This window comes from Eumetopias jubatus, unplaced genomic scaffold (assembly GCF_037043125.1).
Source record: "Eumetopias jubatus isolate StellerSeaLion01/CBP00866 unplaced genomic scaffold, mEumJub1_p1.0 scaffold_6, whole genome shotgun sequence".
In the NCBI taxonomy this organism is placed as follows: domain Eukaryota; kingdom Metazoa; phylum Chordata; class Mammalia; order Carnivora; family Otariidae; genus Eumetopias; species Eumetopias jubatus.
Genome location: NW_028274812.1, coordinates 118,817,600 through 118,837,039, shown reverse-complemented (window position 1 = coordinate 118,837,039; position 19,440 = coordinate 118,817,600). Strand labels below are relative to the sequence as shown.

Sequence of the window (19,440 nt, the reverse complement as noted above, 5' to 3'; positions counted from 1 at the left end):
AGCCCACCCTCTCTCCCCCTTCTCCTCCTTGGGGAAGACTCACCCAAGGGCCACCTTCTCCAGGAGGGCCAGGATCACCAGGAAAACCAACAGGACCCTAATGCGGAGAACAGGGTCAAGGTCACAACCCCCTAAGCCCCCGGAGCCAACACAGAGCCCCAGGGCACATGTCACACTCTCCCTCTCTGCAGGCAGTACCCACCTGCACACCCTGGGCAGGCAGTCTCCCACACTCTCTCTTCCCCACCTCATGCACTTCATGCTTTCTGATGCTTTCAGGGAATTAATTAGAAGGCATCTCTCACTTTCTCTCTCTGGATTTCAGACCCCAAACATCCCTCCCAGGAGACCTCATTCCCAGAGCCTTCCACCCAAGTAGCCCCCCATTCTTGGGTTCCCCCTACTGCAAGACCCTCCCACTCACACACACCCACATTCCCAGGTCTCTCATTCACAAGGCCCTCTTCCCAGCCCCTCCCCCCAAACTCACAGGGTTCCCTTTGGGGCCATCATCCCCGGCGGGGCCTTTAGGCCCTGGTGGTCCTGCCTCTCCTGGCTGCCCCGACTCTCCTTTCTCCCCACGCTCCCCGCGTGGGCCCTGAAGGATGAGTAGAGGGTACAGATGGTCCCAAAGGGGTCTTGAAGATCAAGGACGCAGCCCCTGCTTCCAAGACTCCTTCAGCCTCCCCTCCACCCCCTCAGTGACAGGGGGATGCACACAGAAAGTCAAGCCCATAGGGAGTCCTCTGGTCCTGCTTCCCTTCAAAGAAAGAGCATGGGGCTCACTCAGACCCAGGGGTCCAGCCTCACGGAGGATTAGGAGAACAGGCTCCTGGGCTGTGGAGAAGCTCCAGCTCCGGGAGGTCACAGCAACCGGGAGCTGGTGTTGAGGAGGGTGATGGGGATTAGGGAGCAAGGCCTCAGAGATTTCACTCACCTTGACACCTGGCTCGCCCTGGACCCCTGGAGATCCTGACTCTCCTGGCTCCCCCTGCAACGAGACTCGGGTCAAAACCCTCCTTTCCCCCGAAAAATTTTGATATTCCCCACATTTTATTCCCTTTTGCCCCACCCCCAATCAAAACTGGCAGAAGTCCAACCCTGACACCCCACCCCCCCAGGACAGGTCCATTCATTCACCCCCTTCCCAGTTACCTTCTCTCCAGGGGGACCCAGGTTCCCAGACCCTCCCGGGGGACCTTGCGGACCCTGGAAGAGGAAGAGAAGTAGGAGTCATTGCTTAAGGGAGGAGGCAGAGCCTGAACGAGCACCCTGAGGTCACAGCAGTGAGACGGTGGGAGGCCTTCCAGGGCCGGTGACTTCTCATGGCAGCTGAGAGGAGACTAGAGTTTGTAGTCTGGGGAAACGGAGGCAGAACTGGCCAAAGTGATCTGAAGGGACAGAGGCTGAGAGGACTCACATCAGCTCCATTGGGTCCAGCTGGGCCTCGAGGTCCTGGGGGGCCGGGTGGTCCCTGGGGAAAAAGAGATACAGCAGAGATGGGGAACGGAAGAGAAAGAAAGAGCATTAGGCAACACAGGAATGGCAGAGGGTTGGGTGAGGCAGACATCGTGAGGGGCGGGGGAGCAGGGGAGGGGGGCAGCCCAGCCAGGAAGCAGTATGCAAGGAGCAGGGGAAGCTGGGGGAGCTGGATAGGGGGAGACTAGTAGGTGGGGTTGGGGCCAGAGGGTCACACACCATCAGTGGGGTCTCACTCACCATAGGCCCCACATCTCCTGTTTCTCCCTTCTCACCCGACGGGCCTGGCAAACCCTGTGCAGGGGCACACGGCACAGACCCCGATAACCAACCCGCCAGCGCACAGCTCCAGGTAGACGGAGCCTCCAGCGCCCTTCCCTCCGATCCCATATGCCCCCCAGTCCTCTGCCCCATCTCCCCAGTCCTCAGCAGCAGGGGATGGTCATCAGACCCAGCCTGACCCCACCTCTCAGCCCCTGCCTCTACCCCCCAACCCACCTGCAGGCCAATGGGTCCTGGGGGCCCATTGAATCCTCTCGTTCCTTCATCACCTTTGGCTCCAAAGTGTCCCTGGGGTCCCCGAGCTCCGGGCTCCCCATCTGCTCCCTGAGGTGGAGGAAGGGCAGGGACAAGGACCCAGAGATGGTCGTGGGTCAGGAGTTCTCTCTTCACAAACCCCGCACCGACCCGGACACCAGGCCCAGAGCCCCCACTCCCACGCTCAACCCCAAGGGCAAAGGGGAACTGAGGACAGACTGGAAGTTGCCAGCGCCCCCTGCGGGCGGGGCAGGGAAGGGGCAGACGGGACATCAGTCACTCACCGCTGCTCCAGGTTGCCCCACAGGACCAAGGGGTCCAGGGGGTCCAGGAGGGCCCTGGGGGAAAAAGGAGAGTCAGAGACACCAAGACAGGGAGAGAAACCAGGTAGAAACGAGGCTAAAGGCCAGAAGTCAGAAGTCAAAAGTCATGGTCACTTACATGTTCACCCTTGTTCCCTTTAGTGCCCTTCTGTCCGGGGTCTCCTACCTCACCCTGCAGGGACAAGGCAGATGAGATCTTAGAGGAAGGCCCTGGGTGGGGCAGGGAGGATAAGACAGGGCTGGGGGGCGGGCGGCATGCCCCGATCAGCGATCTCATCTGGAAAGATTGGGCCCAGGGTCTGTAGGTCCCACACCTTGTCTCCATCCTCTCCTGCCACACCCGGGGGTCCAGCAGGACCAGGGAGCCCCACAGGACCCTGCACCCCATCTCGGCCAGTTGGACCAATGGGGCCCTTCTCACCCTGTAGGAAAAGAAGAAAGGAGTCATGACCTGAAGATGACCCTCACCCTCAAACACCGTCACAGGAAACCCTCCATAGCCCAGCAGCTCACAGCTCAGACTCTTCCCCAGTGTCTCTCGCCGGGGACCCCACACTCACCGGGACACCTTTCTCTCCTGCGGCTCCAGGGGGACCCTGTGGGCCTGGGCGCCCCGGGGGGCCAATGGGTCCCCCAGATCCTGCTGCACCTCGCTCCCCAGGGGAGCCCTGAGACAGGAAATGGAGTCAGACCCCCAAGGAGGACACCACAGCCCACCCACACCAGAGGAGCTCTGACCCTGGTTCCCAGGAGAAGAGCCCAAAATTGAACACACTATGGCTGATCCTAGACCCCCTCTGCCCAGTCCCCAGCCTTGCCTAGATCCAGGTGCCACTCTTCATCCCTCCTCACCCACTCTTTCCTAGTTCCTCCCTCCTGCCCCCCAGGACCTCCAGACTCACTGCAGGGCCAGGGGGACCGGCCGGACCTTCGTTTCCCTTCAAACCGGATCCACCCTAGGAACCAGAGATTTGGAGCAACAGATGTGAGACGGGCAGGGGTACATTACAAGAATGAGGGTCCAAGAGACATGCAGGGAAGGATGAGGGGAGGGGAGAGGAGACAGACTCGGAGGAATGGGAGCGGGGGTGACGCGGAGCGACGCCGGGATGCCCCGTGACTTGTTGGGAGACCGGGATCACACTCACAGCAGTGCCGGGGAGGCCTCTCTCCCCTGGGAAGCCCCTCAGACCAGCAGGCCCATCCTTCCCTGGAGCCCCTGGGGGACCAGGGTCACCCTACGATGAAACAAAAGGTCATGAGCCACAGCCATGCTCCCATATTGGACAGAGGTCTCTGGCCTTTCTCAATTCCCAAATTATCTGTTTCCTTCAGCACCCCAACCCTGGTCTCCCAAGTTCCCCTCTGCCTGGCCCTTTACTGACCTTTGTTCCTTCTTTTCCAGCTGTTCCAGTCAGTCCCTGCTCTCCCGGGGGACCTGGGGGGCCGGGGTGACCTCTCTCCCCCATGGGCCCTGTTTCTCCTGCTGCTCCCTGAGAAAGAGACAGAAAGACTCTCTGCCCCCTTCCCTGCCCAAAGAGGCCACCCTGCCACCCTAAAATGACCCCTCTGGACCCGCTTTATCCCTGCCCCAAAGCTACCGGGGAATTCCTGGGGCTCTCCTAGGCCACTGCGCCGGCGTGTAATTCCCCAGTTTGGGGTAACTGCACCACCCTGCATCCCCACTGGGGAGCTGCCCCTTTGGGACACAAGATGAGAACTGGCCCAGTTGGGATCCTGCTCCAAATCCCAGCCCCAGGGCCCAGGTCAGGCAAAGCGGGGGCTGGGGCATGTGATTGGGACAAGGGAGAAGAGGGGCAGACAAACTGTCTCCAGGGTCTGGGGCCCACTCTCCCCAGGGCGCAGACATACCTGAGGTCCCACCACCCCTGGAGGGCCAGGGGGGCCAGTCTTCCCTTGGAAACCCTGAGAGAGGAAGAGGAGAGAGAGCGGTCAAAGTATGTCAGGCATGGACACTGTGGGACGGACCCCAGGTTCCTGGGGGAAGGGCAGAGTCACCACGGAGCCCCTGGCCATGGGTCTGAGCAGCACCAGGATGATCACTCTGCCAGCAGAACCTCCCTGGTGGGCCTTCCAGACAGCTCTGGAAGGTCTGACGGGGCCCGGGGCATTACTTACCACTTCTCCTCTCTGGCCTGGGTGTCCTGGCAGCCCATCCTTCCCAGGGGGACCCTAGGAGGGATTCAGGTGTCAAGGGAACTCTGGGCTGGGAAGGAGGATGGAGAAGAAGGATTCACAGAACCCAAGCACGTCAGAGGTCAGAGGTTAGCTTACCGGAGGTCCTTTGGGGCCAGGAAATCCATTGGGGCCTTGAGGTCCAGGGAGACCCTAGAGACAGAGCCGGATTGAATCAGGAGAATGGTCACGGGGTGCAGCTCCCCCCACCTCCCCCCCACCACCAGGGTGAAAGGGCGAGGGCTCCACTCAGGATCCCTGGGGAGCACTGGGGAACAGAAGACTCAAGCTGTACTCACCCTTTCTCCGGGGGGCCCATGGGGGCCATCACCACCTGATGTTCCCTGTTGGGGGGAAGAGAGTGAGAGGGCAAGAGGCACTGCCTTCTAGCTCTGCTGGAGGTCAGAGGAGTCAACAGGGAGCTGGGCTAAGGGGCAGACGGCGGATGGAACCCTGCCAAGACCACTAACCTTAGCGCCAGACTTTCCAGTGGCACCTCGGGGTCCCCGCTGACCCCGGGGACCCTAGAGAGAGGGGAGAGGAGTTGTCAGAAAAACCCAATTGCACCTCCTTGGATCTTGAGCCACACGTCTGCTCCCTGCACTCACCGTGGGGCCCCGCTCTCCCCGAGGCCCTGACTTCCCCGACAGGCCCTGGTGGGAAGGAAGCAGAAACAACACATCACCCAGGGCATGATTCCACCCACAGGGCACGCCGCCTGCCCTCCGCACCCTCTCTCTTGCCCCAGCTTACCCGGGCTCCCTTCTCTCCACTGGCACCAGGAAAACCAGGAAATCCCAGGGACCCCTGGGGAGGAGGGAGAAGGAGAAAATTGAGACGTCACAGAAAGGGAGGACCTAGAAGAGCCAGCGGGGGTCAGGAGAGGTGCTGGAGGCAGTAGGGTGGGAGGCCTGGGCTCTTCCAATAACTAGGTGACCTTGGACAACCCCCCACTGCTGCCTGGCCCTCGGTTCCCCCATCTGTAGAATGGAGCTGGGCTAAATTCGTTCTAGGGTCCCCCACGGCTCCGTCAGTCTGTGCTTCCTGGAATCGGGGGTCAGAGAAGGGAAGAGGAGGAGGGGTGACAAATGGGGCACCATTTCACCTTGGGACCCTGGCGTCCAGGGTAGCCAGGCAGACCAGGAACACCCAGCTTGCCCTGTGGAGAGACAGGAGCAGTTAGGAGCAAGATGAGTCAGACACCACACCATCCCTGGAGACCCCAAGCCCCAGAGACGGGAGCCAGCCCCCACCCAGCAAGCCTCCCCAGCAAATCTCCAGCCCCTGGCCCCTCATCTCCTACTCCACAGGCTGCCTGGCCTTTGTCATCTCATCTCTCCTTCCTGAGAGCGGGTTTTCCCCACCTCTGGTGCTGGGATCTTGCCTCCTCTGTGTCTGTAAACTCGCAGCTCCTTCAAGTTCCTCAGGACAGTGATCCAACCCCTCCTAACCGTCAACCTCAGCTCTCCTTCCCCAGCACACACTCCTGTGCCACCAAGACCAGTCCCCTTGCAGGTTCGCACACACCACACTCAGGACCGCTTCCCCCCCACCCATGTCTGCACCACCCCAAGCCCCCTGGCATCCCCCCCCCTTCCTCCTGATGCTCCAGGGCCCGCCTTGCCCAGATTCTGCAGAGGAGAGGCTCTCCCAGCAGGGAGCCTGCCTGGACTCAAACCCACACCATGCCCCTCGCTGGCGGTGCTACTGACAAGCCTCTTCACCTCCTGCTGCCTCAGTGAACGCTCTCGGCAACAGGAGGCTTAGGACAAGCAGGCGCAGTGTTGGCCCTTGGTGAGGGCTTACGGAGAGTTAGCTCTGCAGGATAGGCGCTCACCTCCTCTTTGACTCTCCCTTCTTGCAATTCCTGCTGCTCTGAGTCTGAACACATTTTCACCCTGCCTTGTACCTACATTCCTTATGCCAGCCTCACGCCTTGTCCCCACCTCTAGGCCACGTAAATTCTCACGACAGGGACTTTTCTTTGACTTCTTATATATCCCCACCCCCACCCCCAACTGTCAGTGGCCAGGGGGTGCGTTCTACAGAGAGGAGCATAATTAATGCATAGTGGTCTTCAAATGACTCACTGACTCCAGCTGTTGGCACCCCCAAGCCCATCCTGATCCCAGGGCCCAGGCCCTCATCCCCTCCCGTCCCCTGTCACCTTTTCGCCCATGAGCCCGGGGGGGCCAGGGTCTCCAGTGGGTCCAGTGCGTCCCTTCGGCCCCTCGGGACCATCTTCTCCCCTGGATCCAGGAACTCCAACCTCTCCCTGCGTAAGACAGTCGAACAGGGGAGTGTCAGGGACTGGTGGTGCGGGCTGGGCCCCAGGAGGAGAGGTGGACCCCGCTGAGGTGGAGTGGGGTCCCGGAAGCTACTGCAGGAGAGGGAGCCCCACAGGGACAGGGAGAGCATTGTGACCATCAGGCTGATGGGATGCAGACTGTGCAGGCTGTCGTCCTGCTGGGGTCAGACTCCAAGGGAGAAGAGCCCTGCAGATGGGGAGTCTGGCGTTTCAGGAAATAGGCTGGTGATTGGGGGCTCCAACATGGAGGAACATCAGGACTTAGGGTTGGAGGGCCAGTGTGTGGGTTTCTACTCACCCTGTCACCCTTCACGCCCATGTCGCCTTTGAACCCAGGAAAGCCATCCTCGCCCTGAGAAAGATGGGGATGAGAGGTCCCCAGAGATGATGGGGGGCCAGGAGGTAAAATGGAGCATTTCAGGAAACGTGGGTGGAAGGGTGGATTTCGGAGCTGGACAGCAGTGCAGGGCAGGCCGGAGGGAACAAAGTGGGGAAGAGCTGGGCAGAAGGGGTGGTGTGGGACCGGATGGAGGTGCTAGGAAACTGGGGGCACATCTCTCACCTTTTCACCCTTATGACCCTTCAGACCGCGAATTCCATCCACACCCTAGAATTAGAAGGGAGACAGAGACAGAGAGATCGGGGACAGAGGTTCCTGAGACCCCAGCTGGCTCCCCCGACCACAGTCCTTTATCTCCCAGCCTGCTTGTCCACTACCTTGACACCTCGAGGTCCCGGGTATCCTAGAGGACCCTGAGGTCCAGATGGACCCTGGAAGAAGAAAGAAAGGTATCTAAAAAGGGGTCTCAGGGTGTGACTGTGGAGGCCTCGGGGGGGTGGAAGAAACGTTGAGACAACATTGGAGCCTGAATAGGGATACAGCCACGGGACCCAGAATACTTCAGAGCCACGTGAACGGTAAGACAAGGAAATTCCAAGGACTTTGGGGCCCAAGACTGGGTGGAAACTCCCTCAGGGGTGAAAGCAGGTATGGAAGATCTCACCTGGTTTCCTTTGGTTCCAGGAGGACCTTCCTTTCCAGGGTGACCCTGGGAGTAGAGGAAGGAGAATGTGACCACTGGCCACTGTCACCTTCCCTGCATCCCTCCCTTTGCTTCTTTAACCCGTCTCCCCCTTGTGACCCTAATGAAGCCAACTGACCAGGGGCAGGCACCACCAGTGACCTCCCAGTGTGAGGGACACACTGTGTGGATAGTCACCAAAGGCAGCTGGAGGTCATTCACTTGGGGTGGAGGGTCAAGTGGAATTTGGATTAAGAGCTGGGTACCCACTCACCGGCGGTCCATCTGAGCCAGGCATGCCAGGGAGCCCTGGTTTCCCTCGAGGACCCTGCAGGAAGACGAGGAGGCCAGGGCCACAAGAGGGACCAGATCAGACCATGACTGAAGTCCTAGCCACATATTTAAGGCTCTCCCTTCAGCCCCCCCCCAGCACATCCCCTGTCCCCCAGTCAGTCACTTACTTTCTCTCCATGAGGCCCAATGGCACCCTGGGGCCCGGGGAGACCCTACGCAGAGAGAGAAAGAAGTCACAGGGGCTCCACAGGGGTGGGCTGCTTTCTCCTGTAGCCAGCATCCCCATTCAGAGCATGAGTGGTGGAGCTGGAGACCCTTCATTTCCATCCAGGGTGTGACCCACTGTGGAAGCCCAGGGGAAGTTGTTCAAGATGGGGGCAGGGGGGTTGGACAGGACAACTCACCTGGGTTCCAGGAGTGCCCTGTTGTCCAGGAGGTCCTGGCTCTCCCTGGGGTCCCTAGAAATAGGCAATCAGGCAGAGGTCAAAAGAAGATGGTGACAGAACAAACTTAGGGCGGAGAGCCGAGTCCTAGCTGAGACAGCAGGAGCACAAGAGCCAGAAGCAGGCAGGGGGTCAAAATGGTCACCAAGGAAACAGGACCTTGGCTAAGGTTCTCCATGCCCGTTACTCACCAAGCTCCCTTTGGGACCATGGGGACCATCCATGCCTCGGACTCCCTGAAACATGAGAGGGGCGTGAGTAGGCTGGAAGGTGGGGCCTGGGCCCTGGAAGGACCTGTGGTTTCTGGGCGGCCCAGCCACTCCAGAGGGTGGGACGGGGCAACCTCACATTGGTCAGACCTCCAGTCCATCCCAAACCTAAGCGAACATAGCCAGCCGAGATCCACAGGGCGTGGGTCTATGGGTCTGTGGGTTTGTGGGCTTTTGTTTTGTTTTTCTTGAGGATTTTTTTTTTAAGCTATTGCTCAGAGCCTTTGGTGTATTGTACCATAGAACCCTGCAAGGGCACCTGGGATTAAAGGCTGGAGCAGAGCTGGGGGCGGGGCGGGGGGGCAGGGAGGGGGAACTAAAGGTAGGGGAGGAGAGGCAGCTAGGAAGGGTGGAGAGTTGGAAAGGTCAGGGGGCGAGGTCAGGGTCAGAAGTCAGGGATGGTCACATACCGGGGGTCCAGGAATACCAGGCGGGCCTTTGGGGCCAAGGAGACCTCGCGGTCCCTGCAATCAGGTGAGGGGAAGATGTGACATGCATGGGCAAGAGCTAATATGTCCCTTTTGTGTCCATATCTCTCCCTTGGCATCCCCAGAGCCCTACCCTCGACCCCCTGGACACTCACCGACTCTCCAGGCAGTCCCCGAGGCCCAATCTCCCCATCATCTCCCTGGAGGAGGAGGATACGGTGAATCAGCGTCATCCTCCACGCCTCTCCCATACTGAGCCCCTGCCCTGGCCACAATACTTACCCGCTCTCCATCCTCACCGGGGGGGCCAGGAAGGCCCTGGGCACCAGTATCACCCTGGAAAATGGGGGAACAGATAAGAGGGGCCTCAGAGCCCCCAGCACAGGCAGAAACTGACCCTCTTCAATTAACCAACCGGTTTCACCCATTGAGCTCCTGCAGGGACCCTCAGCTTCCTTCCCTTGCCTTGAGCTCCCTACCTCCCCACCCCTCCACAGAAGGTCCTCCCCCTCATCACAATGCATCACCCCCAATATACTCACCCGGTGTCCCTTCTCCCCAGGTAGCCCTGGGAGTCCATCAAAACCTCGGTCACCCTAGAGGAAGAGCGGCAGCCTGAGTGAGGTCCCAGCTCTTTTTCCACCCCATCCCTCCCTACTGTGTCCTGAGTGGGGAGGTGCCACTTCATGGGGAAACCTTGGGAACTTGGTCATGCCCAGAAAACAATGAGCTTAGATGGGGCTAGAAGTCCCAGGCATCAGAGAGGGACCCATGCTTGTCACCTTCACTCCAGGTTCTCCAGGCATCCCTCGGGCTCCATCAGCACCCGCTCGGCCCTGGGGGTGCAAAGGAAGTGTCAGAGCAAAGAGAAGGCACAGTCCCCCACACTCTGGGTCCTGTCTCCCATCCACACCCACCACACACCCACTCACCCTTCGCCCAGCCTTGCCAGGAGGGCCTGTGAGGCCTTGAGGTCCTCTGGGGCCCTGGTGAGAAAGAGTCAGGGGCAGAGTTAAAGGGCATAGATGGAAAGGGAAGCACTGGATGGGGGATCAGATGGGTGGGGCTTGTCACCTGAGGTCCTAGGTCTCCTGATTCTCCTTTCAGGCCAGGGCTCCCAGGTTGTCCCTGTGACAGAGAAGAGAGAGTGGCTATGTTGAAGGACACACCCAACAATGACTTCAAAGCCCTCCCCCAAAGTAGCAAAATAACTCTCAACTTGGTCCCTTTCCAGAACTATCTGTACCCCCCACACACAATTAAAGAACTCCCTACCCCAATATCCAACTCACTCACCAAGGGTCCAGGGCGGCCTGTGTATCCCATGGGGCCAGGGGGTCCCCGGAGCGCCAGCTAGGGGAGCAGGGGACATAGCAGAGCTGAGGAAGAGGCAGCAGGAGAACTCCCAACCCCAGCACACGTTCCACATTCACCCTTCCACTCCTAATCCTCATTCTACTGCCTTGTATTCTCACCAACCCCCCTCTCAGCCCCAAACCAACCCAGACCTTACCCTGCCCCACATTTACTCCAACCTACCCTTCCAACCCCTCCTGAAGCCTTCACTTGCCCTCCATACCCCTCCCTTCACCAACATCCCCTCCAGGCTTACTTACACGTGCCTGCTGCAGAATCGCCTGGGCCTGAGCCTCTTGGGCTGCCACCACAGGGCCCTTGTCACCCCCACCACTGCCAAACCGGAACTGAGGGGTAGAGAGAAAGAAAGGTCTAGATTCTCTTCCAGGAAACCCATGTGACCCTCCCAGCCAAAGTCTTCATCCAGCACTTCTGCGCCATCTCCCAGGTTCAGGGACATCCCCCCCACCCCCACCCCATGCCCTCCTCCAGTGTCTCCCATGGAAGGTTTTCAGATAATCATGCAGAAACTCTCTCCTGTCTCCCTCCCCCACTCTCTGGCTTCTTCCTCCAGAAAAAAACTCTCCTTTGGTTCTAGAGTCCCTGAAATGTAGGATTTTCTGCCCAGTTCTAGATGATCCACGTTTGGTTCTAGGTCATCTAATGAGACCCTAGCCCATCCACCTCAAAGATCAATCTCTTGGGCGCCTGGGTGGCTCAGTCGTTAAGTGTCTGCCTTCGGCTCAGGTCACGATCCCAGGGTCCTGGGATCAAGTCCCACATCGGGCTCCCTGCTCCTGGGGAAGCCTGCTTCTCCCTCTCCCACTCCCCCTGCTTGTGTTCCTGCTCTCGCTATGTCTGTCTCTGTCAAATAAATAAATAAAATCTTTAAAAAAAAAAAAAGATCAATCTCTTTGTGTTGATGGTCTTTAGAGACTCCTCCTTAGCTTTCCTGGTCTTCTGGTTCTTGGTGACAGAACACAACTCCCCTGCCCTTCCCATTTCAAAGCCCAGAAGACAACTCACTGGGAGCATGAGAGATGTGCCAGGAGGGCCAGGGGCCCCATCTGATCCAGGGAGCCCTGCTCGGCCAGGGGGGCCCTGGAATAGGGAGAAAATGAGAATAGGTGACAGTTAGGGAATGTTAGGGTCCTGGCATCATTGTGAAACCCTCTACAGAACAAATATAGACTTCCCTACACCTTTCCTGAACCCTCCCACCCCCATACAGAAAAATGAGGGTGAGAAAACAGATTACTCCGCTCCCCAACCAGAGCCTGTCCTCCTTTCTGGGTGCTGGGGAGCACACCAGCCCCTTGTTCGTTAGTCAGCCAGTTAATGAGGAATTACTGAGCTTGGTGCCCCTCTTGGGTACCAGAGGCTCCTCTGCAGTCCTCCCCCCGCCCCCCTCCCACACACACGCTACTCCCTTACCCTCTCGCCAGGGTCTCCAACTGGGCCTGGGTTGCCCTGGATGCCAGGGGGACCAATCAACCCCTTGAGGAACAAAATAAGAGTGGGTCAGGTGTGGGCATTCAGATAGAAGAGGGGTATGTGGCTGAGGGGTGGTCTCTACAAAAGAGATTTGAGGATCTGGGAAGCTTTGGAAGGATTCTCCAGAGTTCTGAGAAGGAGGCCTGGGCATATGTGGAGAAGGCACAGATGAGTTTGTAAGAAGGGTCTCTGAGAAAAGAATGGAGGCTAATGGGCCACAGCTACACTTACCGCAGGGCCTTCTGGGCCAGGAGGCCCCTCCACTAGCATACCCTGTAGAGCCAAAGGTTAAAAGTCAGAGGCTACAGGGCTAGCACCCCCACCTCCTTTTCTTCTTCCCCCTGCCTTCAGCTCAGTGAACAACAGTGACTTACAGGTTCCAGCACCGCAGGCTCCCCCTTCTCTCCCTTCAGCCCCCGGGGTCCACGGGCAGCCTGAAGGAGACACACATGTAACCCCCAGTGGGGCCTGTGAGCAGCCAGGACACCAGGACTGCTCCCATCCCAACTCCCACCTTCTTTCACTCTCAGATTCTCTGGAGACGTCCCCAACCCTACGTGTAAAATCTCCCAGGCGTCCTCTAAGACTCCCTCTTCGCAGACCTTCCAGGCCTTCCAAGGAGACCTCAGGGCTCTCCACCTCCCAATTCCCAGCCCCATCTTAGCAAACAAACTTCCTCATCTCCCTGACGACCTCTTTCAGGAAGGTCTTCACACCCTTCCTGGAATTCCAACCCCCCCCAACCTTCCCAAACCCTCTTCTGGAGGACCCTACCCTACTCCCCAAATGCTCTCTGACTCCAGGAATTCTTAGAACTTTAAGAAACTATCAACTACCTCACTCTTACTGCAATCCACCAAATAAGCATCTCTCTAAGGTTGTGGATTGATTTTTATTGGGGTTTGAAGGGAGGGCATGGATCCATATGAGAATCTGATATAATCCAAGAAGGCTTTTCCGGGAAAGAAAAAGTATATACCCTTGTGCACAGAATTTTTCTTAGAATCTCAAGGGGTTCACAAGTTAAAAACTCTCCAGGAGTTAAACATCCTTACTCTAAGTAGAATTGGAGGCCAGTCCCCACTGATATCCCAAAGTCAGACCTTTTCCAAACTGGTGTTTGGAAAAATACAGCTCTTGGGCTATTGCTCAAGCCCCAGAGAAGACCCCCAGTTCCTCCCCCAGCAAGGACACTACACCCTTCCTCTGGCCCTCATTTATACTCCGAGCCCACCAGTTCCTTCTTTTCCACACTTCTCAGATGCCCACCCCCGACAATAAGGCCAGAACCAAGATTAGGATGGGAAGAATGGAAATCATTCCCCACCACCCCCCACCTCTCCCCACAAAGATCTTCAGAATGCACCCCTCCACCTCCATCCTGACCAAACAGCAATGATGAATTTCCAGACTCTCCCATATCCCAGATCAACCCCAAATTTCCAGAAAGCAGCAAAGGGGAAAGGCAGCCTAGGGTCAAGGGTGGCAGTATTAGAGAAGGACATTGTGGGACGAGGCAGCAGGGTAGAGGAGGCAGCTCTAATTGCAAGGCAAGCAAAAGATGAATGGAGTAGATAGGAAATTTCCCAACTGAGAGGGAGTGGTTGGAGACATGGGAAACAATTAAGGGAGACATTTCAAAGGGACAAACACTTGGAAGCAAGAATGATGCCACGGCCAAGAAAAACTAAACATGGCCAAGATGGCTAGAAAATGAACTGGACAAACAGGAAATGGTTGGACAGACAGGAAGCAGCCAAGAAAAGAAGATCCAGGAAGTGGACCTTCAACAACAACATGGCTACCATGACCAAGAGAAAGAAGTTCACAAAACAGACAAAAAGTGACTCCTGGAAAGGGGATTAGGACAACGAAAGGCAATTCTTCCAGAAAACACGAACATCAAGGCTAGTACACACAGGAAGTAGCCATGATAAATATCTAGGCCCACAATGGAGATTTTATGATTTGGATGACCTGAGACACAAAGGAAGTGGCTTATTAGCAAAGGAAATTGTTACAAGACAGCACGAAAAACTAGAGCCAAAACATAAATAAGTCCCTTTTAGTACAAACTGTCATAGTCACCAAGATGGATGCCATGGCCAAGGAAGACAGGAAAGGACAGACAGGGAGTGACCTGTAAGTTAGAAAACATGACATAGGAAGTTAGATCATTTGGCAGCAACATGGATAAGAAATTGTTTTTACCAAGAAGAAATGATGGAGACAAACTGACAATGGACAAAAAGTAGGGGATTATTGGCCAAAAGCTTTATGAAATACAGCTTGATTGAGACAGAAAGTGGCCAAGAAAGACAGGAAGGGGCCATAGGATTAAAAAAGAAAAAAAAAAATCCCAATTGCCCTGGGCAGAAGGATCCATGAGGTGTCACAGGGCAAGATATTTGGCAAGGGAAAGCAGAAAGTCATCCTTTCAAGCAGCATATACATCTTATGTGAACAGAAAAAGGCAAATCATCATTGGGAAGTAGCTTGCAGCCAACAGACAATAATCAGAAACAACAGAAAGCAATTCTTACAGCTCCCACTGGAGGTCAAGAATGGAAGAGGAGCTCCTTTCACTTACGGCTCCAGAGGGGGCTGTCTCCGCAGACAGGGCAGGGCCAAGCTCCGTCTCCTCACGATAATCGTCCCCATAGCCATAGGTGTAATCGTAGGGCCCTGCTGGGGGGTCTGTGCCACCCTCCCCATATTCCTCTGTCAGGAACCTGTCGGCTGTGGAGGGGACCTGGAGATCTGTCTGCTCCTTCCCGGGGATGGGGAGGGAGAGGGGTAGATGGGGGCATTAGGGCTGAGAGGAGGATTTCCCTGGACCCGACGGTGTGGCAACTTCTGGCCCAAAGGATTCTGAGGATAACTGAGACTGGAGTTTTTCTCCCAAGAAGAGCGAGGGAAGTGGGTTGTACAGAAAGGGGAGGGCCATCAAAGGCCCCAAATGAGGAGGGATGCCCCAAAAAATGGGACTGGTGGGAAGAAATGATGAATTACAAAAAGGACAAAGGGTGGCCGGAGGGCTGGACACAGAGTAGACAGTCTGTGGAGATAATGGTAGACAAAGGAGTCCAGAGAATAATCAAAGAAATGGATGGAAAAACAGAGAACAGAAAAAGTGACAACATGGACAGAAAACTCCTGGGGACAGAAATATGATGAAAACATTTTGACACCAACATGGGGGAGAAGTTGTTCCAGAATCAAAGAATAATGGAAGGAGACATGGACACTGTACTTAGAAAGACAAGCAGGCCGATAGGTCTGGAGTGACTGGAAGACCACAACTGGATATGACAAAGAGCCCTCCGGCCAGAGGAAGAGCTAATTCACCGAGATGACAGGGGGCAAGGGGAGTGGGTCACAGATGCCCACTGCCCCCAGCTGGGGTGAGGGTGGGGGATGGAGTTACCTCCTCAGGGGGTGGCAAGGGGCTTGATTCCAGGATTCCTTCCTCTTCACCTGGGGAGGGGTCCTAACCCCAAGGAGAAGGGGGAGAAGAGTAACGTGGGGCAGAAAGGAAGGAGAGAGGTTAGCGGGAGGGGAGGCAAAGCAGCACCTTGTCCCCCACTGTGGGCAGTATCTGTCTGTCCTGGGGGGGGATGGGGGTAATCTCAGATCTTGCAGCCCCTTTGGAGGGAGGACAGTTTGGGGAGAGTAAATCTCCAAGGTCATAGAGGTTTGGGGGCACAGATCTGGATGCCCCGGCTCTACCTGCCGGTAACCGCTTCCTCTGGTCCTGGGGGGGGCCCGGGCAGTGGGGGGAGCTGCCTGCCGAGCTGGGCGTCGGAAGGGGGGAGGCAGGCCCCGTGCTGGGCCGGAACCTCCAATTCGAGAGGGCCTCCGGCCTGGTGAGGGGGGCGCCTGCCGGGCTGCTGACTTCTTAGCAGGTGGGGTAGGCTTTCTGGGAGGGGTCCGATGCCCCCTGGGGGGAGGGGGAGCCCTGTGGTTGGGGCTCGGTGGCCTCTGTAGCAGAGAGACATTGGAGGGGGCAGTGAGGACACTCCCATGATCTAAATAGATGATGTCTCTCCCCACTTGTTTAGAGGGGAGGAAGGTGCCGTAGGAGATGCTTACAAGGAGTGGTGGGAGGAAGGGAAGAAATGAAGGGGTCCCTCAAGTTTACCTGATAATTAGGGGTCTTCCCTGAAGTCCTCGCATCATAATAGGGGGTCTCGTAGTCAGAGTAGAAAGACTCAGTGGGCTGGGGTTCGGGAACGGGCAGTGGGAACAGTAGGAAGAGGTAGGGGTATAAGAGTGAGGAGAGGGGGAGGGCGGGATGGTGTGGGAGTTTGGAAATGGGGTAGGAGTCGGGGATGAAAGGAGAGGTTGGGGGTCAGGAGAGAGATGGGGGAGGTGGGGGCGTGGGTCCCACATGTGGAACAGAAGCAGACATGATTAAGAGATTGACCCTCTAACCTTCACACCACTGACCCCAGATCCTATCTGTCACCCTAACCATCTGGAACCCACCCAATCCAGACTCTCCTTTCCCTCCCTCCCCACCCCCCGCCACCCAGCCCTTTATTCTGCACCTCCACATGCAGGGGGCCAGAGACTGGGCCCCAACACAGAACTGCATGGACCCAGCACTCTTCTGGGACTTTCTCTCTCTCCTGCTCCTCCCCATTTCTCCTCCTAGGTCTTACCATTTCAACTTTTCTCTCTCTGGTTCTGTCTCTCCCGTACTCTGCTCTTCCATCCTCTGTCCCTGCATCTTATCCCCCCCACACACACTGCCCCCCAATCTCTTAATTCAAGGAAGGGATGGGAAGCCCAAGGGCACAGTTCCAGAAAGACTGGCAGAGGAAAGGAGACGCGAGCAGGGGACACAGCTCCCAGCCATGAAGTCTTTCATAATGACTCTTTTTATTTTTAATTGAAAATAAAAAGGTTGATGAATGAGGGCTGGGAGGAGGGAATGATGGTTGGGAGAGGGAGGTGTGGTTGGAGTGGCTCCAGTGAAGGTGGGGGGGATGGGAGCCCAAAATAGGATGCGGAGCTCTGGAACACTGGGGAAATTCCCCTGGGGAGGTGTCCGGGTACCTTCCCTCCCTGGAGTGTGCTGCGGTTTGGGGTTCGCCCAGCTCCCTCACCTGTCGCTGAGGTTCCTGGTTTTGTGGCCTATGAAGTCTTGATGGCTGCTGCTTTGGAGATCTCTGGGTCCTGTGAGACTGTTGTTTCTGAGGTCTCTCCCTCCAAGCTCCTTCACACTCCAGCTCCTTCTGTTCACAGGATTGGTAGGCAGCTTGCACCCCTGGGACAATGACAAGCTCCTGGATGTCACCCTGCAAAGACATGGGGAACGAACATCAATGGAGGGAGGCAGAGAGGGTTTCAGAGAGAGACAGAGGGTCAAGTCTGGGACACAGGGTAAGAGCCAATCCTAGGTAAAAGGACATAATGGGAGAAAGTCATTATCAGCCCTCCCATGTACACAGCCCTTTTCATTTTCAAAGGACCTTCCCATCCATAATCCCACTGGACCTTCACCACAACTGGAAAAATCAGTAGGACAAGGATATTTATGCCTATTGTTCAAATATTCCATTCAGGAAAGCTCAAAGAGGCAATGACTGGCCCAAGGTCACTTGCAATGGTAGGCTCGGGACTAGAATTCAAACATTCCAACTCTAAATCCAACACTGTGGTAATGCATGGACCTTTCCGCAAAGGCTTCTGGAAACAGTGGCCCAGCCTTAGTTGCTTTGACCTTCCAATGGCAGTGATGATGAGAATTCTCAGGACCTCTAGAAATGGGGGAGAGGGAAGCCACTTTTGAATTCCAATGGCATTTATCTGTGCCCACACATGGTACTTAGCACATCTTGCCTTGTATTTTAGTTTGGGGTTATTGTCTCATCCTCAATGAGAATACTGGGAGCTCCTGAGAATAATAGAGACCTTCTATTATTCTTCTGTGTTCCCCTTGACACTGGGACAGCAGGTATTCAGAGAACATTGACTGGCTGGGCGGGTGGATGGATGGACAGGTGGATGGATAGATGGATGGATGGATGGATGGATGGATGGATGGATGGATGGATGGGTCAGTGGGTGAATGAATGGGGGCTCAAATGCATGACTGACTGAATGGGAGAGTTGTGGGTGGTGAATGAATGAATGGGAGGATTGGTGGGTAGATAAATGGAGGTATGGAGTAGAGGAAACAGACTGGTAGACAGATGGATGGAAGTGAATATGTGAATGAATGAGTGAATGGTTGGATGGAAAGTGGGTGGGTGAGGAGATGGGTGGATGAAGGAGGGGATGGATGAATACACGCATCCTCGCATGCATGGGTAGATGGGCTGGGTGGGTGGATGAATAAGTGAATAAATGGATGGGTTAAAGATGAGAGATTGATGGATGAGTGAAGAAGAAAGTGGCTGGGCAGAGGCAGATGGGCAGGAGAGTGGGTACAAACCTGAATGCTTGGTTGGTGAGTGAGTGCATAAATGGATGGATGGGTATTAGATGAGTCCATGAATGGGTAGGTGCAGATAGAGAGACTGGTTGAGGGATGAATGGACAGGCGGACTCATGAAGACTGATAAAGACAGCTGTCCTGCCATATAAGCGGGCACCTAATTGTCCTACAGAGAAAATTAGCCCTGAGGATAGGAAATGGAAATAGAGATTCGTGAGAGTTCAAATGAAGGGCTAGGCTATAAGAAGATGGAGTACTGGGGCCAGAAGGAGAATAGGCACAAGATGTGCGACCAGAAATCACTCTGTTCTATGTTCTGGTTACCTCAAACACTTCTTCATCCAGGATACGGGCACCAAAGATAATCACTCCGTGGGTGTCCAACAGTGGATGAGCACTTCGGGGGAGAGGCCGGGTGACCCGCTTCTTGCAGTCAACTATGAGGGTGACAGACTGGCCCTTCACAGCCACAGCAACACGGTGCCACCTGGTCATGGGGGGAGTGGTTCAATTGACTGACTGAGGGGGTGGGGGGGAATCAACAGGGCTGGAGAGCAGATGATGGAAAGGTTGGAGCCAATGATAATAGTAGGAATCATGGTGGCTATTTATTGAGCGTTTACAATGCACCAGGCACCAGGCACCAGGCAACACTTTTCTCATTTGATCGTCGTGATTCTATCATCCCTATATTATAGCCATAGAAACTGAGGCTTAAAAAAGTTAACTTGCCCAAGGCACAGGCTAGTACTACATGCAAGGATTTAAACTCTAAAGCCCACACTCTGGGCCAGAAGTGTCTGAAGTTTGGGCAGTAGGTAGGTGAGGTGTGGCCAAAAGGCTTCC

The 19,440-nt window shown here is 56.0% G+C and overlaps 1 protein-coding gene across 1 annotated transcript in view; it reads right to left on the bottom strand.

Annotated features, from left to right (window-relative positions):
* COL11A2 (collagen type XI alpha 2 chain) overlaps positions 1–19,440 on the bottom strand; it is a 28,521-nt gene that overhangs the window by 5,769 nt on the left and 3,312 nt on the right. Inside the window, exons 4-52 of the mRNA XM_028120597.2 lie at positions 18,919–19,081; positions 17,261–17,452; positions 16,291–16,368; positions 15,577–15,639; positions 14,740–14,919; positions 12,524–12,583; positions 12,381–12,422; positions 12,090–12,152; positions 11,682–11,756; positions 10,916–11,002; positions 10,596–10,652; positions 10,374–10,427; positions 10,232–10,285; positions 10,082–10,135; positions 9,842–9,895; positions 9,582–9,635; positions 9,455–9,499; positions 9,282–9,335; positions 8,794–8,838; positions 8,564–8,617; positions 8,327–8,371; positions 8,140–8,193; positions 7,848–7,892; positions 7,561–7,614; positions 7,406–7,450; positions 7,142–7,195; positions 6,703–6,810; positions 5,641–5,694; positions 5,289–5,342; positions 5,144–5,188; positions 5,006–5,059; positions 4,835–4,879; positions 4,635–4,688; positions 4,479–4,532; positions 4,212–4,265; positions 3,725–3,832; positions 3,488–3,577; positions 3,242–3,295; positions 2,900–3,007; positions 2,654–2,761; positions 2,458–2,511; positions 2,301–2,354; positions 1,978–2,085; positions 1,720–1,773; positions 1,421–1,474; positions 1,156–1,209; positions 938–991; positions 491–598; positions 44–97 (exon numbers count right to left, since the gene is read on the bottom strand). Of these exons, the coding sequence (XP_027976398.2) occupies positions 44–97; positions 491–598; positions 938–991; positions 1,156–1,209; positions 1,421–1,474; positions 1,720–1,773; positions 1,978–2,085; positions 2,301–2,354; positions 2,458–2,511; positions 2,654–2,761; positions 2,900–3,007; positions 3,242–3,295; positions 3,488–3,577; positions 3,725–3,832; positions 4,212–4,265; positions 4,479–4,532; positions 4,635–4,688; positions 4,835–4,879; positions 5,006–5,059; positions 5,144–5,188; positions 5,289–5,342; positions 5,641–5,694; positions 6,703–6,810; positions 7,142–7,195; positions 7,406–7,450; positions 7,561–7,614; positions 7,848–7,892; positions 8,140–8,193; positions 8,327–8,371; positions 8,564–8,617; positions 8,794–8,838; positions 9,282–9,335; positions 9,455–9,499; positions 9,582–9,635; positions 9,842–9,895; positions 10,082–10,135; positions 10,232–10,285; positions 10,374–10,427; positions 10,596–10,652; positions 10,916–11,002; positions 11,682–11,756; positions 12,090–12,152; positions 12,381–12,422; positions 12,524–12,583; positions 14,740–14,919; positions 15,577–15,639; positions 16,291–16,368; positions 17,261–17,452; positions 18,919–19,081 (3,409 nt within the window). The remainder of the gene's footprint in view (positions 1–43; positions 98–490; positions 599–937; positions 992–1,155; positions 1,210–1,420; positions 1,475–1,719; positions 1,774–1,977; positions 2,086–2,300; positions 2,355–2,457; positions 2,512–2,653; positions 2,762–2,899; positions 3,008–3,241; positions 3,296–3,487; positions 3,578–3,724; positions 3,833–4,211; positions 4,266–4,478; positions 4,533–4,634; positions 4,689–4,834; positions 4,880–5,005; positions 5,060–5,143; positions 5,189–5,288; positions 5,343–5,640; positions 5,695–6,702; positions 6,811–7,141; positions 7,196–7,405; positions 7,451–7,560; positions 7,615–7,847; positions 7,893–8,139; positions 8,194–8,326; positions 8,372–8,563; positions 8,618–8,793; positions 8,839–9,281; positions 9,336–9,454; positions 9,500–9,581; positions 9,636–9,841; positions 9,896–10,081; positions 10,136–10,231; positions 10,286–10,373; positions 10,428–10,595; positions 10,653–10,915; positions 11,003–11,681; positions 11,757–12,089; positions 12,153–12,380; positions 12,423–12,523; positions 12,584–14,739; positions 14,920–15,576; positions 15,640–16,290; positions 16,369–17,260; positions 17,453–18,918; positions 19,082–19,440) is intronic.